General features: G+C 38.7%; 1 protein-coding gene across 2 annotated transcripts in view; it reads right to left on the bottom strand.

Annotated features, from left to right (window-relative positions):
* Positions 1 to 23,521, bottom strand: part of mmp17a (matrix metallopeptidase 17a) — an 86,195-nt gene extending 62,674 nt beyond the window's left edge. Inside the window, exon 1 of one of the 2 annotated variants that reach the window (XM_084386673.1) lies at positions 23,023 to 23,521. In XM_084386673.1, coding sequence (XP_084242799.1) covers positions 23,023 to 23,163 — 141 coding nt within the window. In that variant the 5' untranslated portion in view covers positions 23,164 to 23,521. The remainder of the gene's footprint in view (positions 1 to 23,022) is intronic. The other variant, XM_084386674.1, reaches the window with a different exon arrangement.
* Between the last annotated feature and the right edge of the window lie 611 nt (positions 23,522 to 24,132).

Below are 24,132 nucleotides of genomic sequence, written 5' to 3'. Positions count from 1 at the left end.
TGTTTTTGGATGACGTTAATCAAATTACTTTTTCCACGATGGCTTTAAAATTTTCTGCTGCTCAACTCAGAACATTAAAAGGATCTTTCTGCTTGGCTCCGGACACTTATAAATGGTGTGAACAACTTGGAGTTTTACGCCGACCGCGCTACATACACCATTCGCGGAAGAAACTTCGGATTTATCATTGCTCTTCAAATAATATTCTTGTTGTCTGTACCAACACCCATGCTTCGGGTAAAACACAGCAGGAAAATCGACTTATCAGCTTTGGAAATCTAAGATCATTGCGTTTTGATCCCGACCTCCGAACCTGCAGACGGCATCAGTGTTGAATGACATCATCATTGATACAAACATGCTACTTTTGACGGAAACCTGGCAGGTGCCTAATGACCTTTTCAACTTGAATCTTTTAAAACCACCTGGGTACATCTATTTCTCTCAACCGCGTCTTCATTGCAGAGGTGGAGGGCTGGCTGTAGTTTGCCGTGAGACTATTAAAATATCCAAGATCGAGTTTCATGATGTTGCAGTATTTGAACACCTAGCGCTGAAAATGACTGGCCAAACGACACTGGCTGTAATCTTAATTTACCGACCTCCAAAATTTCCCTCTGATTTTTTCTCTGAGATTAGTGAGTTACTTAACTCTTTTCTTTGGTAGTCATTCATCTGTTATTTTGCTTGGTGATTTTAATATACATGAAAACACTGCACAATGCAAAGAATTGATGTCTGTGCTGGACCGTTTCAACTTAACTTTTGCTACTCACTCCAGGGGTCATATACTGGATCTTATATGTACATCTGGCTTATATGCTCACCTATCGTAAAATCAATTCTGTGAATCCATCTTCTTTCTCTGTTTCAATAAGGGCTTCAACCTTGTCAGAATGTTTACTATCTAACTGTCCGTCAGAAATCTGCTGTATTTACAATAAAGCTTTTTCTCAAATACTTGAGAGGCATGCTTCTGTTAAAACTAGACTGGTTCCATCTACATCTGGTTCACTCCTGAACTTCGAACGATGAAAACTGAGGGTCGCCGCCTAGAAAGGCTATACAGGAAAACTGGACTCACAGTTTGCAGAACATTTGCTCAACTACCGTACAGCTCTCAACAATGCAAGATCCTCTTATTTCTCCTCTACCATTAGGAATTCCACATGCAGGCCCAAATCACTCTTTGCGATGGTTGACAAACTCACTAATCTACTACAAGATGTTATTTCGGGCTCTGGGGTGCTTGTGAATAGCTTGTCCCAATTCTTTTCAGACAAATTGAAGTCAATCACTAAATCCATCACCAAGGACACCCCTCATACAAGTGACTCAAATGTTCATTTGATGTTATCTGATTCAGCTCACTCAACAAACTCTCTCTCTTTTACTCTTGACTACTCCTGTTGCCATAAGTAATCTAATTGTGAAGTCTAATTCCATATCCTGCCAGCTTGATCCTACACCTACTGTTTTACTTAAGATGTGAGTCCTCGAGGTTGCACCCTTCATAACACATATGATAAACTGTAGTTTGGCTTCCGCCATTGTCCCAGCAGAATTAAAAATGGATGCGGTGATCCCCATTCTTAAAAAACAGGCCTTGACCATCTAAACATGGACAATTACAGGCCATTATCTAATTTAACATTCTAAGCAAAATCTTTGAAAAGGTTGTGGTTTCGCAAATTGCGATCATATTTAGATGTTAATGGCCTTTTTGAACCTTTTCAGTCAGGATTTCGCCTGCACTGAAACTGCTCTTCTCCGGGTGGTTAACGACATTCTTCTGTCCGTGGATTCAGGGTTAATAAACATCTTGATGCTTCTCAATCTAAGCGCTTTTGACAAAGTTTGCCAAGAAATACTGATCTCTCTGCTTTCTGATATCTCATTTTCTGGAGCGAGATTACCATTATGAGTTGCACAGAGGCAAGAACAAAAAGACAATAAGAGAGAGAAAGAGAGAGTGAGGATTTGTCAAATCTGTCTTCATCTGAAACATTACAGAGCAGAGGCTAATGGACGTCACACTCCATTAAATTTGAGTTGAAACCACTGGTGAACACATGCAGGCAGATTCGTTAAACCCTTGTAGGGGGATCAATATGTCAGATCCTTCAAACAGCCACCGTCTGCGTCAGGCTAACGGCCTAGGTTCATTTCATCTCCTTACAGCTAAATAGGTGTATAAGAAAAAACATCACAGTGGTCACCTTTCCTAGCGTATTTTGATGACTTGCAATTTTCAGAGGGAGGGGCCACCTAAACATCTGTACAGATGTGGACCTAGAGATTTTATTGTATTCTTTATTCTCTTTATTTGATGATCTGTTACTTATCTGTTTCATACCCTTCCACATCAGTTACAATTCTGGTTGAATGGACAATTTTGAGGCAAATATAAGGTGATTGATTCCTTCCTTCATTTACTTATTGATTTATTTACTTATTTATCTGGGTTTTTTTATTCTTTTTAGTTTTTTTTTATTATTATCTATTTTTATTATTGCTGTACCTACATGATATATCCACCTTATACCTTGAATATGCACACTACTGCACTGCAATGTATCTGTTTGTTGTCTTTGAGGATAGTGTATGATGTCTTTGAACTGTAAGCTATGTGTTCATGTTGAGTCGCACGAGGGAAATGAGGGAGTATTGTAGGATGTTTGTTATAATGTCTCTTTTTGTTGCAATTGTCTTTTTTGTGTGCATATTTTGTTATAAAAATGGTTATAAATAAAGTACTTAAAAAAAAAAACTAAAAAAAAACCCATCACAAGCGTTTTACAAGACAGAGGGGCTACAATTGAGGAAGCAGAATCATCCAAAATTAACAATTGCCAATCACCAAATGCAAGTAAAAAAAAAAAAAAAAAAAAAAAGGTTTTATGTAACTGCAAAGTAATAAATTGTTTGAAACAAATTAAGAGAGTTACATAAAGATATAGAGGAACATCTAAGTAACACTTAGAGTCCTTGTTACATGTTACATGTACTTACCATAGTAATAACAGTAAATTATGCATGAACACGTTAATTAATATTACTCAGTACTTAAATAATATATAATTATACTGTAACAATGACACTTTAAAATAAAGTATAACCCTTTATTTCAAGGTGTTACAGTGTAATTTTGCATTTAAGTACTGAGTATAGAATAATAATTAATGCACAATTTATAGTAATTACTATAGTAACTACATACGTGTAACAAGGACACTGTAAATTTAAGTGTTATCCAGTTTATTCCTTTGACAGAAAAGCTGAATTTTCAGCAGACATTTCTCCAGTCTTCAGTGCCACATAATCCATCAGAAATCATTATGCTGATTTAGTGCTCAAGAAAAATTTCTTATAATCAATGTTCAAAGTTGTGCAGATTCATATTTTTGTGGAAACCATGATTTTTAAAGATGTTATGATTAATAGAGAAATCAAAAGGATGGCATTTATTTGAAATCTGTTTTGTAACAATGTAAAAGTCTCACAAGACATGAAAGCTTCAACTAAAGTGCACATTTATCACTTGCACATTGCCAATGGAAAGTTTGCAATCAAAAGTATCTAGGATGCATAAAAGTTTGATATATATTTAAAATAAATGAGAAACAGAATCATGATGTCTCTTTATGTTTTTGTGCCAGGTGCAGTTTCACTGTGAGACAGCAAGTGACTCATCTTGCTGTGAGTGACATGAAAAATAAGACACATATAGATTTTTAGAATAATGCAAAGACAGTTTCATGGCCAGAATAAGACTTATATATGGAAGGTATAGTTTCTCAACTCACCCAGGTGTGACAAAAAGTTAATTTTAGGCTCTAATCTTCTGTCAACAGCTGTGAATGATGGGTCACTGGAGGCAATTGTATTTCGGATGAACGAGTTTCAAAGCCTTAGCCTTAAACTGCAAAAACAATTTTTTTACATTTACCCCAAAGAGAACAGCAAGCACTAAAGACTTGAAAATCAATTCATATTCAATAGTGTGCGGGTGCCATTCGGAACAAGCTAGGCGCATTTAAATAAGCTAGGCCTATTTTCCTTGGTATTCCTCGCCACGCTTTCCTGCTTCTGTCACTTGACATATTCTCTCTAATTCCTATTCCTCTTTTATAAGTAAGAGAGTGAGTGAGTTGTTCAACAAAGCTTGGGCACCTCACGTATTTCAAGATTTCTGTGTGAAAATCCCTGCTGAAGTTAGCAGCATTTGAGGTATTTCCATCGCTCGCATATAAAGTTTCAAACAACATATTTCCAATCAAATATTTAGTCAGAATAGAATGATGAAATCCCACATCAAAGCAGCTTGTCACTTTTCATGTGCGCTCACGTTCCAGCTTGTTTTCCCAATGGGAAGCGGAGAAAGGTAAACAAGAGCCGGTATTGGTTTTAAAATAAACAAATCCTGACTCCAGGAACAATTTTCGATTACAGTAGTTAAATTTAAGTGCCGTACTGAGCCCTGAAATAAGCACTTGAAGTTGCATCCCTTTTGGTCACCAGTCAGAAATCGCAGTTAGCCAAAACCCGCAAATGGGGGAATGAATACATCTGAAACAGCACAGACTGCGTTATTTAAAACATGTTCCACATAGAGCACGGTAAGCATATAGGCCATACAGACACACAATGCCTTCTGACAGACTCTCCAATACACCCTTAATAAAGCTCCAGAGAATTGAAGCAGGAAAAATAGCTCTTCAAACACAAGAAGAGAGAGAATTATTATCAGATCAAATTTCAATCAAAAGTTTGGACATAATTTGCTGCATTTTTTTTGTGAGCTTGAATCTCTCTCTTTCTCTTTCTCTATATATACACACAGGGCTTGACATTAACTTTTTAGCTCAACAGCCACTGTGACCAGTGGTTTTCCAAAGTAACTAGCCACTCAGCATCAATAGATACCATGGGGAAAAACTGCCATATATATTTTTAATATTATTTCATAATTTGGCAGCCGGTATATTAGGCTCGCTGTCAGAGAGATGAGAGAGAGAACGCGCAGCTGGTATTGTGTATCCTGTGGAAGAGTTTCAGATAGTTCAGTATCAATATGTATTAGGGGTGGCACGGTACATGAAAAAACATCCGAACCGTTCGGTTCGGTGCGTGTGTGCGTCGCACAGTTCGACTTCGACGCATGCGCAATGTAGCCTCGTGCCCGTGCTAATACAATGCTAAATCATAAATCAGATGTATGTAGAATAACATTATGATGTCCAGCAATCGATTTAAATAGTACACTGGGTTTACTTAGACATTTAATGAGATCTACTCCACTATGTTGTTTTTTCACGTGAATAAATACATAGGTCGACTGTTTCACAAATGTAGCCTACTTTAATGGTCCAGTGGCAGAACTCTTGCCAAGCGTGTCATAGGTTCATCAAAACCGATTATGTTTATCAGTGGTTGTATATCAAGCAGGGACAGATTTGTGTGAATTTTACTTTGTGATTTCATCGGAACGAATAGAGAGTCTCCTCAACGGATTGAAGCGCGTGTCCGAGTGAAGACTGCGGCGTGTGCGCGAGCCACAAGAGAACACTGTATCAGCGCCACTGATCGCAGCGGCAACGAGCACTTTGATCACTTGATTAAAAAAAAACAAATTTCAGCGCTAGATTGCTTCTTATTTAACAAGCGAACGAAACGAATAATTTGCTAGTTAACTGGAGATGTTTTATTTATTTGTATTGGTACATTCGTGCCGCGAGATGTTTCAAAAGTAGTGGGGACAATATCGACCCTGGGGTACATGTCCCACCCGCAAATTACGCCTATGATGACGAGGAGAACAGCCCACGTAGCTCTCCAGATGGATGGCCACTGAAAGTTTCCTCACGGTGACCGCTCACTCACTATATTACTTCGAAATGGGAAATGAGAAGCTGCGTTTTGCAAACACGCCCCATTTATGAAATAAATAAATTAATAATTAGATAATTAAGCTATATATCATATGCTGAAGTAAAAAGATTAAAAGAAAAAAATAATAAGAACCGTACAGAACCGAAAACAGTGACCCTAAAACCGTGTGAACCGTGTGAACCGTGCCACCCCTAATATGTATTGAAAAATAAAATTTTTGACAACACTAGATTGCACTTAGGCTACGTTTACACGTGGCCGGCTATTTTCATAAACGGACATTTCACCCCTCTCCGTTTTCAAAAATAACAACGTGCACACCTGTCAGTTTTCAGAAAAGTGTTAGTTTACACAAACCTGTGTATATGCCGTCAAGAGCAGTGTAACGAGAAGCTCAAACTCACGTTAGCCAATCAGAATCCCGAAAATAGTCACATACTGTGACGTCGGCTCCCTAAAACTCAGTTTTTCTCAGTTTACATGCAAACGTGCAAACTAAGTTTTCCAAAATCTCCACTCTGGCCGGAGGTTTTAGAAAGAATCGTTTTCAGTCGCGAATTCTCCGTTTGCATGTAAATGAAGGGCACAAACGAAGGGAAATGTCTCAGTTTTTCAAAATAACCATGTACGTGTAAACGGGGCCTTAGTATATTATTTCAGATGCCTTTTTAAAAGACTACAATTGAAAATGTATATTATACAAAATTCAACCCCCCAAAGTGGCTAGTAAAAGTGACTGCGTTACACGCCATCATTGAAATCCACCTGCATTTGGCGGTTGTTAATGTCAAATATATATAGATATATATATACACACATTGATGAACCAAAACATTATGACCAGTCACAGGTGTGACCACTCTACTGTGCTGGATATTGGACTTCCTCACTGATAGACCCCAGAAAGTACAAGTTGAGAACAAAACCTCTGAAACCATCATCCTGAACACCGGGGTCCCCCAAGGTTGTGTCTTGTGCCCACTGTTGTTCACCCTGATGACACACAACTGTTGCGCCAGATACAATTCGAACCACATCGTTCGCAGACGACAACAGTGGTGGGCCTCATCAGCAATGATGATGAATCAGCCTACAGAGAAGAACTTAACCAGCTCGTCATCTGGTGTGATAAACTACTGTACCATTCACTGAACTTCAACAAGACTAAATAGATCAGGAGGAAGCATACGGTTCATAACCCTCTCATAATCAATGGCAGCACTGTGGAGTCAGTGAGAAGTACCAAGTTCTTGGGGGTGCATATAACTGAGGACTTGTCTTGGTCATGGACTACTAATACCACATCACTGATCAAGAGGGCTCAGATTTTTATAGAGACACGATAGAGAGCATTTTGACCAGCAACCTCCCAGTCTGGTATTACAGCTGCACGGCCACAGACCAGAAGTCCCTCCAGAGAGTGGTGAGGACAGCAGAAAAAAATCATCTGCTCGCTGCCTTAACAGAGCCACCAAAATAATCAGAGACTCCACCCACCCCGCCCATGGTCTGTTACCCATTCTGCCTTCTGGCAAATGCTATCGTAGCATGCGATGCAAGACTGCCAGACTTAGTAATAGCTTCTCCCCACAAGTCATTAGAATACTTAACTCACATTAACAATACACAGATATGCTGGCTGTTGGACTGTCAATACATGTACACAGAAAGACTGAATCATATATTCTGCTATCCCTATGTGCAATATACTACTAAATGCACTATACCCACTGTGTATAGTATTTATATAATTTTTGTATATTTTCAGTATATATTTAGTTTTGATTGATTTGTTATTTGGTCTATCTATAGTGTATGTTATGTCCACCTGTTTGTACTACCCTTATTTTGTTTTATTATTTATGCTTGTACTTACTTTGCACATTTGAGCTTGGAGAAACGCATTTTTGTTCTACTGTACACTATTGTTGTATGGTTGTAATGACAATAAAGAACGTGAACTTGTAAAGAGAATATCGTTGATCATTTCCTAACAAGGCCACATATTAAGGTCTGGGAAGATTAGATGGTAAGCAGAACAATCAGTACTCATGCAGAAGAAATGGGCAGGAATATAGATGTGAGCCACTAGGGCCAAACTGTTATGGCAAGGCGACTGCGTCAGAGCATCTCTGAAACGTCAAGGCTTGAGGGTTGCTCCCGGTCAGCAGTGGTTGCTCCCGGTCAGCATATAATGCAAAAATATTAGGGGTGGAACGGTACATTATAGGTACATATATATATTAACGGTATTCGTATTGAACCGAAACGGTACGGGCGTAACGGTTCGGTGCATAGATTTACACGGAGAATACACGGTATAAAAATAAATAAAACTCGCGTGCGAATTAATGTAATGTAATGCGGAACAGCGAAACAACTGTTAGATATGCGGGTTCTTTAGGGACATCTGTAGCCCCGCCTTAGCTCTGAAGCAGGCTGCGATGTAAAGATTACAATGCTGGAATATGTTGTGAGAGAGAGCGAGAGAGAGAGAGAGGCGCGGGCGCGATCGAAAAGTCGCAAAGTGTTTACTTATATTTGTGTGTGTGTGTGTGTGTGTGTATGGCGCAGGCGCGATCGAACAGTGGAAACATAAAAACATATACTCCATCATTTTGTTTATACAGGACATCATTCAAACTGCAAAGTGTTTAAGTTACTGTTAATTAAAATTAAGGAAAAAAAATATATTAATCTGAAATGTAGCAATTCATTCAGGTACAATTACCATACATATCTCAAGGTCTTTTTGTCTTTTTATTCATTTAATTAATAAACTAATTATATAAAACTATTGTCAGTGCACTAGAAAATAAACTGGTTCTATGCCTTTACTTTATTAATAAAACAGCCTGAGACATGCACAAGCCTTCTGCATTTTTGTTTTGCTTTTCCCTCCATTGTACCGAACTCATACCGAACCGTGATGTCTGAACCGAGGTATGAACCGAACCGTGACTTCTGTGTACCATTCCACCCCTAGAAAAAATATATATATGAAGAGTTCATTTGCAAAAGTCACTTCGAAAAGACGCGCTAGCTGAGAGGATATTCGTTAAAGCTGACTAAAATCGTTCAAGGATGGATCATTTCGACGAACTTGATGAACCCGTAATATAGCCTATATCTTCTTAGGGGCTTCAAAGGAAAACAAAAGCTGAAACTTTTTCACGGAACCTTGCTAAAGCAGCACGTTACAGTTGTGAGAGAAAAGTTCCATGTATTGCGTGTAATCATAACAACAAAGTTTGTCAGACGTCTATGTCAGCTGAGGAGATTAACGTTGCAACGATTAACCGAGTGTTTTATTATATATCATAGAAATTACTTGGTTTTGTTTAACTCTGAAGCTTGAAATGTGGAGTTATCTGCTTTTGCCAAAAAATGACTGTTGGAGTTATCTGCTGTTGCTAAAAAATGAACTTTTAATATATATAATCATATTTTCAAAGAACTTTAATTTTGTGAGTTACTTGTATTTTTTTGAGTTATTATTACTTAAAACAACCCAACTGCATTTTGAGTGATGTTACCTTAAGTGCACAATAAACAAATTTATTAATATCTTAGAACTTATTAATATCCCTCCCTCTACTGAATTATTTTTATCCCCGATAGATAGATAGATAGATAGATAGATAGATAGATAGATAGATAGATAGATAGATAGATAGATAGATAGATAGATAGATAGATAGATAGAAGAATGTGTCCAATCTTTTGACTTATACCTTACGAAAAAGCCTTTTGATGGGTTCTATCTATGGTGGAACACCGATGCACTTCTAGAACAGCTGTCGCGGTCAGACACATCATTGTGATGGAGATTAACTCGCACACACAGAGCCTGCAAGCGTTCTGTCTGAGACAGACCTGAGGAATGGTGGCAACTGGGGCTGAGTGTTGACAGGAGAATATGTGTATTCATAGACATGAACAAATGCCTAGGAAGATATGAAAAGTTGCAGTCAACTTTAACTTTCTTTGTACACGCTGTCTTCTGCATTAGACTGACAAATGTCACAGTTTGATGAATACTGAATGCACAATGTAATAAGATATGTTTTGTTACTTGTTTGCACTATCAACCAAGGAAGCTTTTACTTTTACTTGAATAACCTGAAATATATTTTGGGAAAATTGTATGAAACATTCGCACTGCTAAATCAGTCTTGGGGAAATTGAGAGACAATCTGAAAGTAGACAATTGACTGCATTTCCGTTCTTGTGATAATATTTCACCCTATCCCAAAACAAACAAAACATACACGTTGAATACAGTGACTTCGTTAGGAAGGTGTAAAAATAGCTTTTGTGTCCTTGTCAGAATCGGTGAATCAATTTTTGCAGGACGCTCTGAACCAGATGAAATTAGATATCTTCTTCTTCTGTATATCGTGCAGGAGAAGGGGGTGAGTTTTTATTTTTTGTGGATGATTTTTTGCCTGTGTGATCAGGGAAGGTCCGTTATATCATTAGAGAGGCCACAACAAAAGACAGATTCCTATCCATTCTCATGTTCCAAATCATCCCAGGGCCCTGAGCTACAAACGGCTAATTAGCTCATAATTCCTATCTTTTCTGGGGCTAGACTCATGAGTCCTGTGACGTAAGCATTGGGCCTCGCTTCAGGGCACTTCAACAAAGCAGAACCACGGATGCTCACTTTGAAGCAGATAAATGTACAGAACAGAAGCACACAGGTGATTGATGAGAAGGCCACCCTGGAAAATAACATGTCCTCTAATGTCGCTTTTGTCAACCAAATGAGTCCCGACCAGAGAAGGTCAACTCTACAGTAAAATTAGTTTATGAAATTACCCAAAGGTTCTGTGGGGTAATGAAAAATTGAAAACTGAAACAAGAGTCTGTGACTTTACAATTCAAGATGTTACAATGTTTAAATGTCAACAAATACATCAACATCTACAAAACATGAAAAAGGGCTAAATTATATTTGATTGTTTTCCGGGCCTAGTATCTAGTAGGCTAGCATTTTTGAAAGTCAATTTCTACACATACCTATGGAAACCTGTTCCTATATATATATAAAAAAAAGTCTCATTCTATTAAGTTACATACAAGCAATAAAGTTTCAATTTGGGGAAATAAAGTCACAATTGTGAGAGATAGTCACAGTTTAGAGAAATCATGTTACTATTGTGAGAAATAGTAACAAAAGTGAGATCTAAAATCACAATTGTGAGATATTAAAGTGCCATTGTGAGATATAAAGCTAAAATTATGAGACAAAAGGTCACAATTATAAGAAATAAAGTCAATTACCATATTATTGTTTTACAGCAGAAACAGTGTTTCATACATATCATAAAGTTTTAGCTACAAAGGAAAAACTATTGAACATTGCATTATTGGCCAAGAAACAAAAAAGTTTCAGTTCATTAAATCCGCATTGACCTTTGGGACATGTTGTCATGCTATATGTGGTAAGTTGATACAATGGAACCTGCCATTAAACAACCTATTATTGGCATTTCAACAAAATGTAAACATTTATAACATTTAAAAACATTTGAGCTGACATTTATGAAAATGATTTAATAATTTCTGTTTGTTGAATGCTCTAAAAATAAACTTCCAATCCAATTTAAGAGGATTTTGAACTTACAAAACCACTTATGGAGAGAAAACACATTTGTCTAATTAAAAACCTTCTGGTTACAGCCCTTGTGACAACTGACCCATGTGTTGCGGTCTCCTCTGTCTTTAGATTCATAAAGACAGAGAATCATAGATTCAGTTTATATTTCATGTACTGTAGTGAGAGTTACCTTCCAATATTTAAAAAGATAACTATCAGCAAACTAAAGGCTTTGTTTTATACTTATCTGTGAAACCAAATGGGCTAAAAGAGCAATGAGCAACTGAGCACTACACACACATTGCTTGCAGAAGATTTCTGACCCTTCTAAATGAAAAGAGGCGGAGAAAATAGATATTGTTTGCAGAAGCATCGACTATACATACAGCTTCTGCAATGCTTTGATATTACCTTTGCAAAGCATCAATACAACAGACTCTCTCTTATATCTTACAGTTTACTCAATAGATTTCTGTAACTTGAGTAATGTGTTGGCGCTAAGTTCTCCAAAGTCTTCAGTTCTTACCAAAGACTTTAGATATACAAAGACAGTGCACTCATACACTCATACATCTCGTACATTTCATTTGTACAGAGAGTCTGGCCACTCTCCATTGACAAGCATTAACTTCCTTGAAGGCAGGTACTCTGTTGAAGTTTAAAACTATTGGATCTGCCCAGAGCCACTCTGGATCTGCCATAACCAATCGCTAACGTTTGGTCATGACGTAACCCTACAACTCGAACTAGCGCACAACCTCAACGTCATCGTTCTCAGCCACTCCCTCAGTTCGCTGATTGGACGGATAAAAATTTGGCTGGAGAAAACCCATGAATATTCCGCAAACCCAGACCCAGGAAAATGAAAATTGAGCAGAAGTACGTAGGAGGGCGGAGCCAGGCTACACTCATATTACCATGAATGGGAGAAAGTGCAACGCGCAATATGGTGAAATAAGTCCCGCCTTCTAAATAAAGGAGCCAATCGCCAATTGGTAAAGTTATTGTTATAAAAACAGCCAGTACATGCTGGCTGGTCCAGCCTGAAAAAAAATAGTTTTTTATCCTTGTTTGAGCATTTAGAAACAAAGTCTATGAGACTGTTGTTGTCAGATTTCATTGGAGATTTCAGATTTCAACCTTGTTTGCAAGGCTAAGATTAGGTGCGTCAATTCACCCTTCGCAGGGAGCTTGATTGACAGGCGATCTGACCAATCATAATCCGCCATCCGCCATTTTGTCCGACAAAGCAGTCAGGAGAGATAGCAGATTAACATGGGAGGATTTGAACTTGAAAAACGGAATGTACTGACGCCTTTCCGCGGTTTAAAACAACATTCCTTCTTATGTTCATTCATGTTTATTTGATGCTGTAAATGAACTAGAAGGAAGAGATGATCGGTTCACGAGCAGCTTTAACTGATACTCTACAGCGATCTGTCAGACACATTTAAGAGCCACGAAACGGTATGTATCGTTTAATTTTTTTTTTTTTAAATGACCACATTTGAAAGGTGAGACTTTGTTTAATATGTTTAATATCAAAAGTAACCGAAAAGTAATCTGGTCTGTCCTGTCTGTCAGCGCGTTGTCAGTCTCCTCTCTGCTCCGCGATGTATTTTTCACTGCGTGAGAACATGGTGTGGCGTGAGAGCAGCGTAGCTTGTCAGACATAGCGACAGTAACTAAGGGGGGCGGGTCTTTGCGAAGGGTCAATTACAAGATCATTCTCTTCCTAACTACCAACAATACCACAACATCTCACACAAACTGATGCACAAAGCAACAGGAGATTAGGCTATTCTTGATAATGTCATAAAACATGGAGGGAAAACTTTAAGAACATAAAAAAAAGTACATCAACCAACACAGAAGTCTTTTAATGTGCTCTTAGTTACTCCCCAACACTGTTGAGAGATAAGATATTCACCTTAATTTGGCTGCTGTGAACTGTAATTTTTATTTAGTGCTTTATGCGTTCTGTATTTCATCTCCCTGAGATGCTAAGAACAGAAATTATCATAAAAGCACACTTAAAACTGCTATTTTTCCCTTGCGACAGACCAATTGACCCAACTACTCTTCGTAGCAATCCAAGTGAGAAAAGAAATTCTGAAAAAATTGCCCAAAAGCCCTCGTTTAGCGACTGAGAGACATTAACATGACAAACAAGTAGTCCAAAAAGTTCATAACAGCCACAAGAGGCTCCTGATAAACAAACAAACAGAAGATTGTGATAATTTGCTTCCTTGGCTACTAATGGTTCTGAATCATATCCAATAATGATTCTACCCCATTGGTGGGCTCTGTAGGGATTACAGAATTTCTTCTGAGACATGCAAATTTCATGACAAATAATACAAGAGACTTAGCTAGTGGGGACAGGCATGGATGTGTGCCTCCTAAATCATTTCTGTTTTGTCTACCTCCACCATATGTGTGCCATCATAACCAAACTGTTGCTAGATGATGTGGGCGTCATCCATATTTTGAACATGTGCTGGATTCATTCTATACATCTTTTCAGCTGATCTTTGTAGTGATCGTTAGCCTGAAAATTGCATGATGGTAAAGATGTTCTCATCCAGTCTAAAGTTCACATCTACACTACTGTCTTCAGGTTCCTTGGGGCAAGTTATGCAATACACAGTCTTAATAGCAAAGATGCCAGCGTGCAGTCCTGACTCATCTGGAAGTGACTCATAATTGAACTAAGATACAACAGAGTTTCAGCAGAAAACCCTACAGCAGTTCCCTGTTCCCCATGTCAAATGCTGTGGAAAGGTCAGCCAAGGGACAAAAACACTTCTGGAGTTATTGTGCCACGAAAATCACGAATGCACAGTTCAACAAAACTTTCACTTCTGCCATGATACTGCCAATGCCTTTTATTGTACATAAAGCGTTATTTACATATTTAAAAAAAAAAAAAAAAAAAAATCCCCAATGGGGTCCAATGTTGGTTTGCTCCCAATGACTTGTCTGGACAAAAACAGTTGAAACATTCTTCAAAACATCTTATTTCGTGTTCCACAGAATAAAGTGCGTCAAGCGGGTTTGGAACAACCCGAGAGTAAATTATGTCAAGTTTATCATTTTTGGGTGACCTAGACATGCCAGATCATGCCTCATAATAGCTAGACTTGAGCATTTCAGCAACATTAAGACTAATATCTCACTAGAACACAAATATTAGGCGACTCATTCAATTTTTTATAGAAAATTTCATTTTTAACAATAATATATAAACCTTTCAAGACAAACCTACCATGACCTCTGGGATTAAGCAATGATATATCGTATGCTGCAGTAGGAGGAAATTCATTTTTTCAACACTGTTTGAATTGCGAATTACTGTATATGTCAGTCTACCTATACTCTCTAACTACTTGTCTATTGTATATCTAAATGTTTTCCAATACACTTCAAATACTTTTCTGTAAAACAACATCTGTACTGCTGTGATTCATCTGGGAGTGGGTTTGTTCAGGTCATGGCTTAAAACTCTTTGTTGAAAGTCTCTTTCTTTTTTTTCTTTTTTTCATGGAAATAATGTGACAAAAAACATTCCGGAACCAAGGCCGATTAAAAAGTGGACAGTCACTGTTGTGCTCTATAGCAATTTAATCCTTCACTGTGCACTAAAAAATATTAGATGTTAGATTTACATCAAAATGCCATGTCAAATGGTTCTCCGCAACTATGATGGCCATGCTTTTATTAAATTGTACTCACTTGATCCAAGTAAATTCACCTAAAGGGTTGTAATAAATTACATTTGAAGGTGATCATTTGATCACAACACAGATGCATTCAATTTACGGCTGTGTACAAATAATAAAGCTTGAGTAGTAAAGTGGTTACTTAGACTTTGTCCTAAAAAGACAGTACAGTACATTTATTAATTCCTCCTTGAGCCTTGCTCAAAGGCACACGCCATGCCTACACCACCGGCTCTGACACAAAATGGGCAGTACTGATATAAAATAAATGCTGTGTAATGTAGTTATTTATCCAAATCTAGGTAACTAATTAACTAAGCCTAATCTCTCCAATGGAACGGCCTGCTGAAAAACTAGTTTGAGTTCTGACCGTGCTCCTTTCCTGATCCCATTCCCTATCGCTTCCTGTCTCTCCTTCAATTGTCCTGTCAAACAGACTAAAGCCCCCAAAATATAATTGATATACAAAAACCAACTCCACTTAATAAAATACATTACTTTGAGGGATGGCAATAGACTAGATTGTGTTGCAGAAAAACTTCTCAACTTTTGGTTGCATGAGCGAGCGTCACTTTTCACAAACCCTTGTGTTTCTCCTCTACGTTCTTGTGACACACAATCCCCATTGAAATCAATAAATCATGGTGTGCCGGCACCCTAACTCTGTTTCTCCATGAAAACCTTTGTATTAATGAGGTAATTTCAATAAAGCTTAATTTATTAAATCTAACAATGCTGATATTTCTTTTTTTTTTTTTTTTTTTTACTGTGGAAAAGTTTAAATGCTGTGGCAAGTCCTCAATTTTTGGTGAAACAGAGAGAATACCTTATTATACTGCCTCTCTTATCTCATGCATCTTGAATCTCTCTAAACCTTCAAGTTTTAGGCTAGGTCCTAAACCTATCCAAAAAAAGCCTTGCTACTGGCTCAAACATACCTTTCTTTTTCACTGCCATTTTCACAGGCACAAGACAGGGAAGGAGCCGTGTCATTTAAACTTTACAGTGTCTTGAATCTTTTTTTCCCCGCACATCAAAAGCCTTTATTCTCGCAAAATGATTTCTCCTGCACTCCTTGCATCCGAGAAGGCCTTTCTTCCACCCTACTCTAAGCTTGTTCTGTCATCTTGTTAGGAACTGAAAAAATGCAAATGAGAGACAAACCACAGGAGCACCTGCTGCGTGCCTCTAAAGACCTGGAAAATTAACTGACTTAGTAGAGGCTCGGGGTTGTCACCAAAACCTACATAGTACTTTTTAAAATCATTTGGCCTTTTGCCGACGTCTTTATAGTGGGGATGGCTGTTGAGCTAAATAAAGAAAAAAACAACTCTCTTACAAACTTCACAGCAACTGTTTAAACAATTCTGCAAGCAATTTAAGACAAGCTCTGTTGCTGCTGTTTTTTTATTGTGCTTTATGGTTGCCTGTTTCTCGATAGATTCGTGGGTTACTTTGAGCTGCTAAGAGCACACCAACCCAACACAAAACCACCAAAATTATAAGAGCCAGTTGGTTGAATCTACAACCGTAGCATAGATGCCCTTGATCTCAGCCTGCCTGGGTAGGATAGGGGTACCCCTTGCCTAAAATAAGACCAAGGGTACACATGGAGATGATTTGGGGTTTTCTTTAGAGAGACTTGGACTGGAGAATTAAGCCTGAAGTGCTGCAATCGGTGTGATCCAATAGAAAGCACATAATATTGCGTGCAGCTACAGTCTGTCCTTACTTCCTTTACCACACAGTTTGATCTGTTACTACTGAGAGCTCGCTGCTGGCGTAAGGTCCCGCTCTTTTCATTCCCTCATGCATTTAACTTATTACAGGGCACTGTTTCCTCCTGAGGTTTATCCATTGAGGCTTTCAGTATAATCACTACCCTGGCCTGTAATGTTCAGAGGGACCATGCCAAAAATACATCATTACCGTGCATAGAGGACTAGCTATTTTTTGCCAGTGTACATGTTGAACATGTTGCTTGCTTGCACACTTCAGTATACGTATTTCAATATACATCCGTTATATCAGGCAGAAATGCATAAAAGATACTATTTATCTATTATATATTACATCTACAGGGTTCTCACCTTTTTGTTTCCTTCCCAAAATATGATTGAATATAAATGGTTGCTATTCCCCTGTTCAGATGCCAGAGTCAGAAAGGACAATGTATACAAGCTTTTACCAAAGCCTTTAGAATTACACATGTTTGCCACCAGTAATGGATCTCATTACAGGGCACTAACCATGTGCCTGACCCTGCATCCAGATTGCTGCTCGTGTCATTTAGATCGGCTACAGGGTCAGGATGAAGCACAAGCCCTGCAAGGTATTTGTCTCAGGGAGATGAGCTGCGCTGGGTGCCAATGAGAAACAGCACCTTAAAGGTCTGCCTATCTGACACTCTATATATCTAGAGACAGCATCCAGGGCTTCTTTCGAATGGGTTACAATATAGGAGTGTGAAGAGAGTGATGAGCCTCCATCGTTTTCTATTCCTCCCTGGTGTTTTTCTCTACTCTGGGCTGGACACAATCAAAAACAGTGTGATAGCTTGGTACAAAGATACATCAGTGTTGTTGTTGTTGGGCAGCTACTCTTGACTCCCAAACTTTTAACTAGATTTCCTGCTGTATTGTGCACCGTGACTTCCAGGTTGTGAGAAAATCTAATATACGTAAAAAAAAAAAACTAAAAAAAAAACACAGTTTTAGCAGGTGCTTAATTCTACACATCTTATTCTCCTCCCTCACTGTGCCAAATCTATTCTCATCAACACCTCTGCCACCTCTCCACAGACTCGTTCCTGAAATAAACTCCTCGTCCCAAATCCCAAACTCCAGATGCCTGGGAATGGACTTGAGGTCATGAGAATCCAGAACGACAGCTAAAAGTAGGACATGAACCAAACTAAAGGCCCCGAACAGCTTCGTTTTCCTTGCGGAAATGCACAAGGGAGCTGATTCCGACTGACAGGTACAATTATTGGGAGTTTTTATCCAGAAAAATCACCTGATCTACTGAAGCTGCAAATCAATCCACAGTACATTATTCCAGAGAGACATGAGCAAGAGAAATGCTATTGATTTAATGTTTACCAGTTCTCTAAATGCTGTTGCCCTTTTTAGTCTCCAAGGCTGTGCTTTCATACTCATCCCTTTCTCTTGATTACTCTGCAATGGGCCTGTGTTGGCTCTCAGCCACCTTGCATTGGATGTCAATCGCTGGCCCACCCGACTCATTCTTAAGTCTTTCTGGGTAATTAGAAGTGAGAGCCAGTAAGTGAGCACATTGGTCAAATTGACATTGTGAATGATGGACAGGCTCATGTCAGCAGATGTGGCCGGCTCTCTTTGGCTCAGTTGAGGATGTGCCACTCAGGGCTTGTGAGCTAATATGTGGTGTGTACTATAATGAGTATGGCACGGGTGAGGGTGGCAGGCAGTGGAGCTCATGCGCTGCTACGTGCATCTGTTGACGAGTCCAGCTGGTGCTCTCGCTAAAGAACAGTGGTTTGACCAGAGTCATTGTTTGACCAGAGATGATCTTATCATAAGGAGATCTGAGGGTCCATGGCTCTACCAATGGAAAAAGTGTAACGACTAACTTAAATCACGTTTTCTTAGACAACCAATCACATTACAGTCTTGACGTCATAGAATTTCGTTTAAAGTTGTGCGACAGTCAATCACTGTTGGTGGATACAATAGAAATGAATGAGAAGTGCCGTGAACTGAATCATACCCGTCACACAATTGTCCGTGATTTCTCTTATAAAACCTTTTTCTACTTGGAGTAAACTCTAAAAATAGATAAATCCAAAACGAATGTTTAAGAGCAAACATGTTTAAGATTAGCCGATGGGCTGTCGATTCATTAAATGAGAATCTGTTTACGATGTCCTCCATTGACATCCATTAAAAAAAGGCCTCTCTTTTCCTTGCGTACCACAGCGATACTCGTTTTTAAGCTTGCAGGCTTGCCTTCAAGTGGCTTTGGTTCGACTTTCAAAACAGAAATGAACCTGTAATGTAAAATAGAAAGGCAAGAAAAACATCTTTGCAGCATGTTACACAACTTAACTGTAACACTCTATTTTGGTGATTCTCACAAAGAGGTGAACATTTCATCATCGATTTTTTTACAATGTGACACTATTTTAAGCATGTGAGAATTAAGCATGTTACACTCCAATTTCCATTACTGTAAAGAAGAAAAAAATATAAGATTAATAAGATATGAATGTTGAAGTATTTATACATGGTATAATTTATTGTAGTGTCTTTAATTATTTAAAAAATAATTTAGTTTAATTCTAAAAACTCTTTGAAACACGATTACTTTACTGATACTGTTTTAACCTGTATAAGTAAAATGAAAATGTGTAACCTATAATACAGATACCAGACACTAATGAGAACTGACAGATTAAGTGTGATTAAATATAGTGTTACCATGCAAAAATATGCTAAAAGATCCTACTAGTAGATTAAAATTTCTTCATGCAAAATGATGAAATGTGACTTGGACATTTTTTATACAGTTTTTTATAATTATGATGATGTTCTAAGTACAGTGACCGGGAGGGGACACGTTCGGTTCACGAGTTTTGTCGTGGCCACGACATATCAACTCGTGGGATCGTGATATGTTGTGGCCACATTTTGCAGAGGTAACAACATCTTTATGTCATAGACCTCAAGATCCTATGTTGAGGGAAAGGCATATTTTTCTCAGAGCCACGACTTCATATGTTGAGGGAACGGCATCTTTTTCTCATGGCCATAGCAACCTAGCCTGGTCCTACCAGACTCTCGTACATTTCATTTGTACAGAGAGTCTGGCCACTCTCTATTGACAAGCGTTAACTTCCTTGAAGGCAGGTACTCTGTTGAAGTATAAAACTATTGGATCTGCCCAGAGTCACACTGGATCTGCCATAACCAATCGCTAACATTTGGTCGTGACATAACCCTACAACTCAAACTAGCGCACGACCTCAACGTCATCGTTCTTAGCCACTACCTCTGTTCACTTATTGGCCTGGTAAAAAATTGGCAGGAGAAAACCTGCAAAAATATACCGCAAACCCAGACGACGTACTGAAGGAAAATGAAAATTGAGCAGAAGTACATAGGAGGGCAGAGCCAGGCTAATAGCAACCTGGAATTATCAGAAATGGATAGGCCTATGACCACAAGGTCACGGCATAAAGATATCGTTACCTCGACAAAATGATCCTGTGGCCACGACTTATCACATTCCCAAGTTAATATGATGTTCCCAAGAAATACTATCTTGTGGTCACGACATATCACGTTCCCACAACTTAATATCTCGTGGCCACGACAAAACTAAGTGAACCGAACATGTCCCCTCCTGGTCACCTTATCCAAGAGATGCATTGTTCAAGGGGAGGGATGCTGACAGAGGTCCACTGTGTCACATGGGGTTTGCAGTCACTATTGACCCATTCTGTACAGTCTGAGCAACAGTCTTAAAAACCAATCATCGTGCCACACGCCCATCTGCTCCATCACAACGCTTTCCGTTAACACCCGTCCACCCCAGCACAACAATACTCCGCCATCTGTGCCATCACCCATGGCTTTTAGATCTCTAAAAGCATTGTCTGCGCCTGTCAGGTGTTGCTGTCCCAATAACACACAGAGCAATAGCAGCCTCCTTGGAGGTGGACATGACTCCTTAAGTCTTCATTCAAGCATGAATGGTCTGGGGTGCCAAGTTAATAACAACAGTGCTATGGTTGTGGTTTCGTCATATGGATACTGCAAGAAAGGGCGGGTGGGAGATGTGATTTGGAAGAAGTGTTTCTGTAAGTGTCATGTTATTATCAGCTGCTGTCACAGAGAGCTGTAATTCATCAGAGATTCTTTGCAGAGTGTCTATGCCACATTTAATGATCAGAGGTTTGATGACATGCAGTCTCACACGCTGGCAGACATCAAGAGCATCATTATATGCGTGGACCAACTGCTCAGTAGCGTCACATTAGATTTGCGAGGGTCATTTAAAAAGGTGGCTCTTATAGAGCCTTTAAACTCGCTGCCATTCATTTGCAAGTTTAAATGAAAAACTTATTGGACAAGGCTGAAAGTTTCTATTACAAGAGGGTATTGATCACTTGTGGTCAAATTTGCCTTATTTAAATAACCTCTTGTAGTAGAAACTTTTAGCAGCATATTTATGAGCACTATGTTCATGCCAAAATATGTCTTGAAAAGTTACTGGATATGAAAGATAAAAGGATATTGATTGGCAAAATCAATTCCTTTGAAAAGAAAATCAATACAACAGAACAACTTAACAAGCAAGTATTGGAGTACTCTTGTTAAATAAAATTACAAGCATCTGTTGCAACAGTAATGTATATTTAAACAACTGCGCACACAAATATGATTGTCAGATCACAACCTCATGCAGGGAGGGATATAGACCACCATGGGACTTTTGAGCCAACAGAATTTTATAAACTTTTTTGGTTTATTAAGCATGTCTATTAATGTTCCTGTCTATGCACATGTCTAAATTAGGTCAGTCAAACTGAATTGCACATTCTCCAAACTACTCTTTATCAAATTGATCGAAACGTGCACAAAACCTTTCCCCACAGGAAACCCACAGTTTTGATTTTCTATAGTAGGCTACACAGTGGGTGTTTTATATATATATGTATGTGTGTGTGTATGTATAGGTGATCGCCACTGTTTCATAGATGAACATGTGGATAAAAAAAATAAAAAAGTTCTGGGGAAGATTGAATGCTAAACTATTAAACTGAGTGAGCAACATTTTTCTCCCCCTTTTTCCAGTCCTTACCACATTGTTGCATTTCTGAAGGAATTGCAGGTTGGAAAAGTACAAATAAATCGTTCAACATATTGAGAAGTGGCCAAATTAGCTGATGACCCAACAAATCGTATCCAATAAGCGAACATTTCTATATTTCTCAGTCAACTTCTCTTTCAAACGAACAGATGTGCACAGTTCACGCGCTCTCCAAAGCTCAGTGCGCGTGAAAATGGCACATCAACATTATTTCTGAGACCGCCCAGAGCATGAAAGTGCGTTTGAGGAAAAAAAGTACATAAGAGGTTGATTATGGCTCGGAAGACAAACACACAAGAAAATAGTCTAACATGCACTACAATAGCCTATACGCATAATTCACATAATAGAGTAACTAATGTAAAAAATAACCCACAAGTGAGCGGCTCGATATTTAAAGAGATAGTTCACCCAAGAGATAGTTTAAAGAGATAGTTCACCCATTATTTACTCATCATTTACTCACCCTCGTATTATTCCAAACCAGGGTGACATTTTCTTCAGCGGTACATAAAAGGAAATGACAGTATCATAATCACCATGCAATCTCATTGTGTGGAAAGAAAAATGCAAAGAAAATAAAAATGCAATTAAAGCGAATAGTGACCGAGGCCGTCATTCTTCTGTGTGTGACAGAAAGTCATACAGGTCTAGAACAAAATTATGGTGAGTAAACGATGATAAGATTTTAATTTGTGCCTGAACTATTAAGACTCTCGCGCATGATTTGGTTCTGCTGAATGAAACTTGACTTCTGTGAAGACATAATGAAGTAAAATCCGTTATGTGTGTCCATTCAGACGTGTGGGAGTGTAAGTGCGAATAGCCTACATTTTTCATTTCATAGACGTGTCTAATACGTGTAATTATCAATACCTACAGGTTTTTCTTTCACGCCTTTCCCCTAAACGATAATTATTAGTCGGAATACGGGCTTGAAAGAGCACCTACCACCCCCATATCCATCTGCTCGGCTGTTATAGACGGGGCCGCCCGAGTTTGAGATAAAAACCAAAGAACTGGAAAAAGAATCATCTCTGGGTAAATAATCCAAATGGTCCGGGCGGAATTCCACTTTCTGAGACACTTCATATTGTCCCCGCTCCCGCTGATCTCAGAACGGTCTTTCTTTCCGCCGCATCCACCGTATAGATCTCCCAAATCCGGATCCAGTGCATTTAACGGTCCGTGGGAACGCGTGTCAGTCAAACTACCTCAGTGTGGTGCGCAAACACGTGAAACACATATCACATACAACAACGGAGTAGGCTACAGGACAGTTCATTTCCTCAGGGATTTCTGTCTCCAAGCGAAATGTCATTCACATTGGTCATCACGATTTACCAAAGCTGCCTGAAAGATAAGCCGTGTAAGCATTCCCTCCCAAAAGACCAGAAGTCAAATGCCTTCGTTCAGTCCTAATCCGAAGTCCTTTGAGATCTGTGCGTGTTCTGTCAGAAAAGAGGTGCCGCGCTCTCGGCGCTGAACGAAACGGACTGATGCGCGGTAAGTGCGAGGAGAACTTGTACACTACCCGGATTGGGGGTGGGGGATGCGGGGGTACGGTCGTCCTGAAACCTTTGCGTTTTTATTTTTGTTACTTCACTAGTTTACTGTTAAATAACATTAAAATTATAATAAAAAAATTCAACAACAAAAACTCACTTTGGTTTAAAAAAAAGATAGAGACAGGTATGGTTCACAGACGTTCTTTGACGTCACCCATGCAAAAGCTTACTTCATTTAGTTGAATGCGTGAAAATAGCATGTTATTTGAATGTTTTAGGATGCAATTAACTTGGGATCGATTTAATTTGATAATTTAATTTGTACCCGTGAGTCGTGACCTACAGCAGTTTTAAGAATGCATGTATTGAACCTCTGCATCTGCAGTCAGTTTGGAAGATGTCCTACAATAACCATTTATCTTAAGAAACCAAAATTGAACTTGCATCTGGCTAGTGAACAACAGACTATCCAGATACATTAAGTATTAAACAAAGATATTTCGAGAGATTGTGTGTGTGTGTGTGTGTGTGTGTGTGTGTGTGTGTGAGAGAG

Source organism: Rutilus rutilus (assembly GCF_951802725.1).
Source record: "Rutilus rutilus genome assembly, chromosome: 18".
NCBI classification, from domain to species: Eukaryota; Metazoa; Chordata; class Actinopteri; order Cypriniformes; family Leuciscidae; genus Rutilus; species Rutilus rutilus.
Note: the sequence above shows the minus strand (reverse complement) of the source record. Positions and strands in the feature narration are given on the sequence as shown.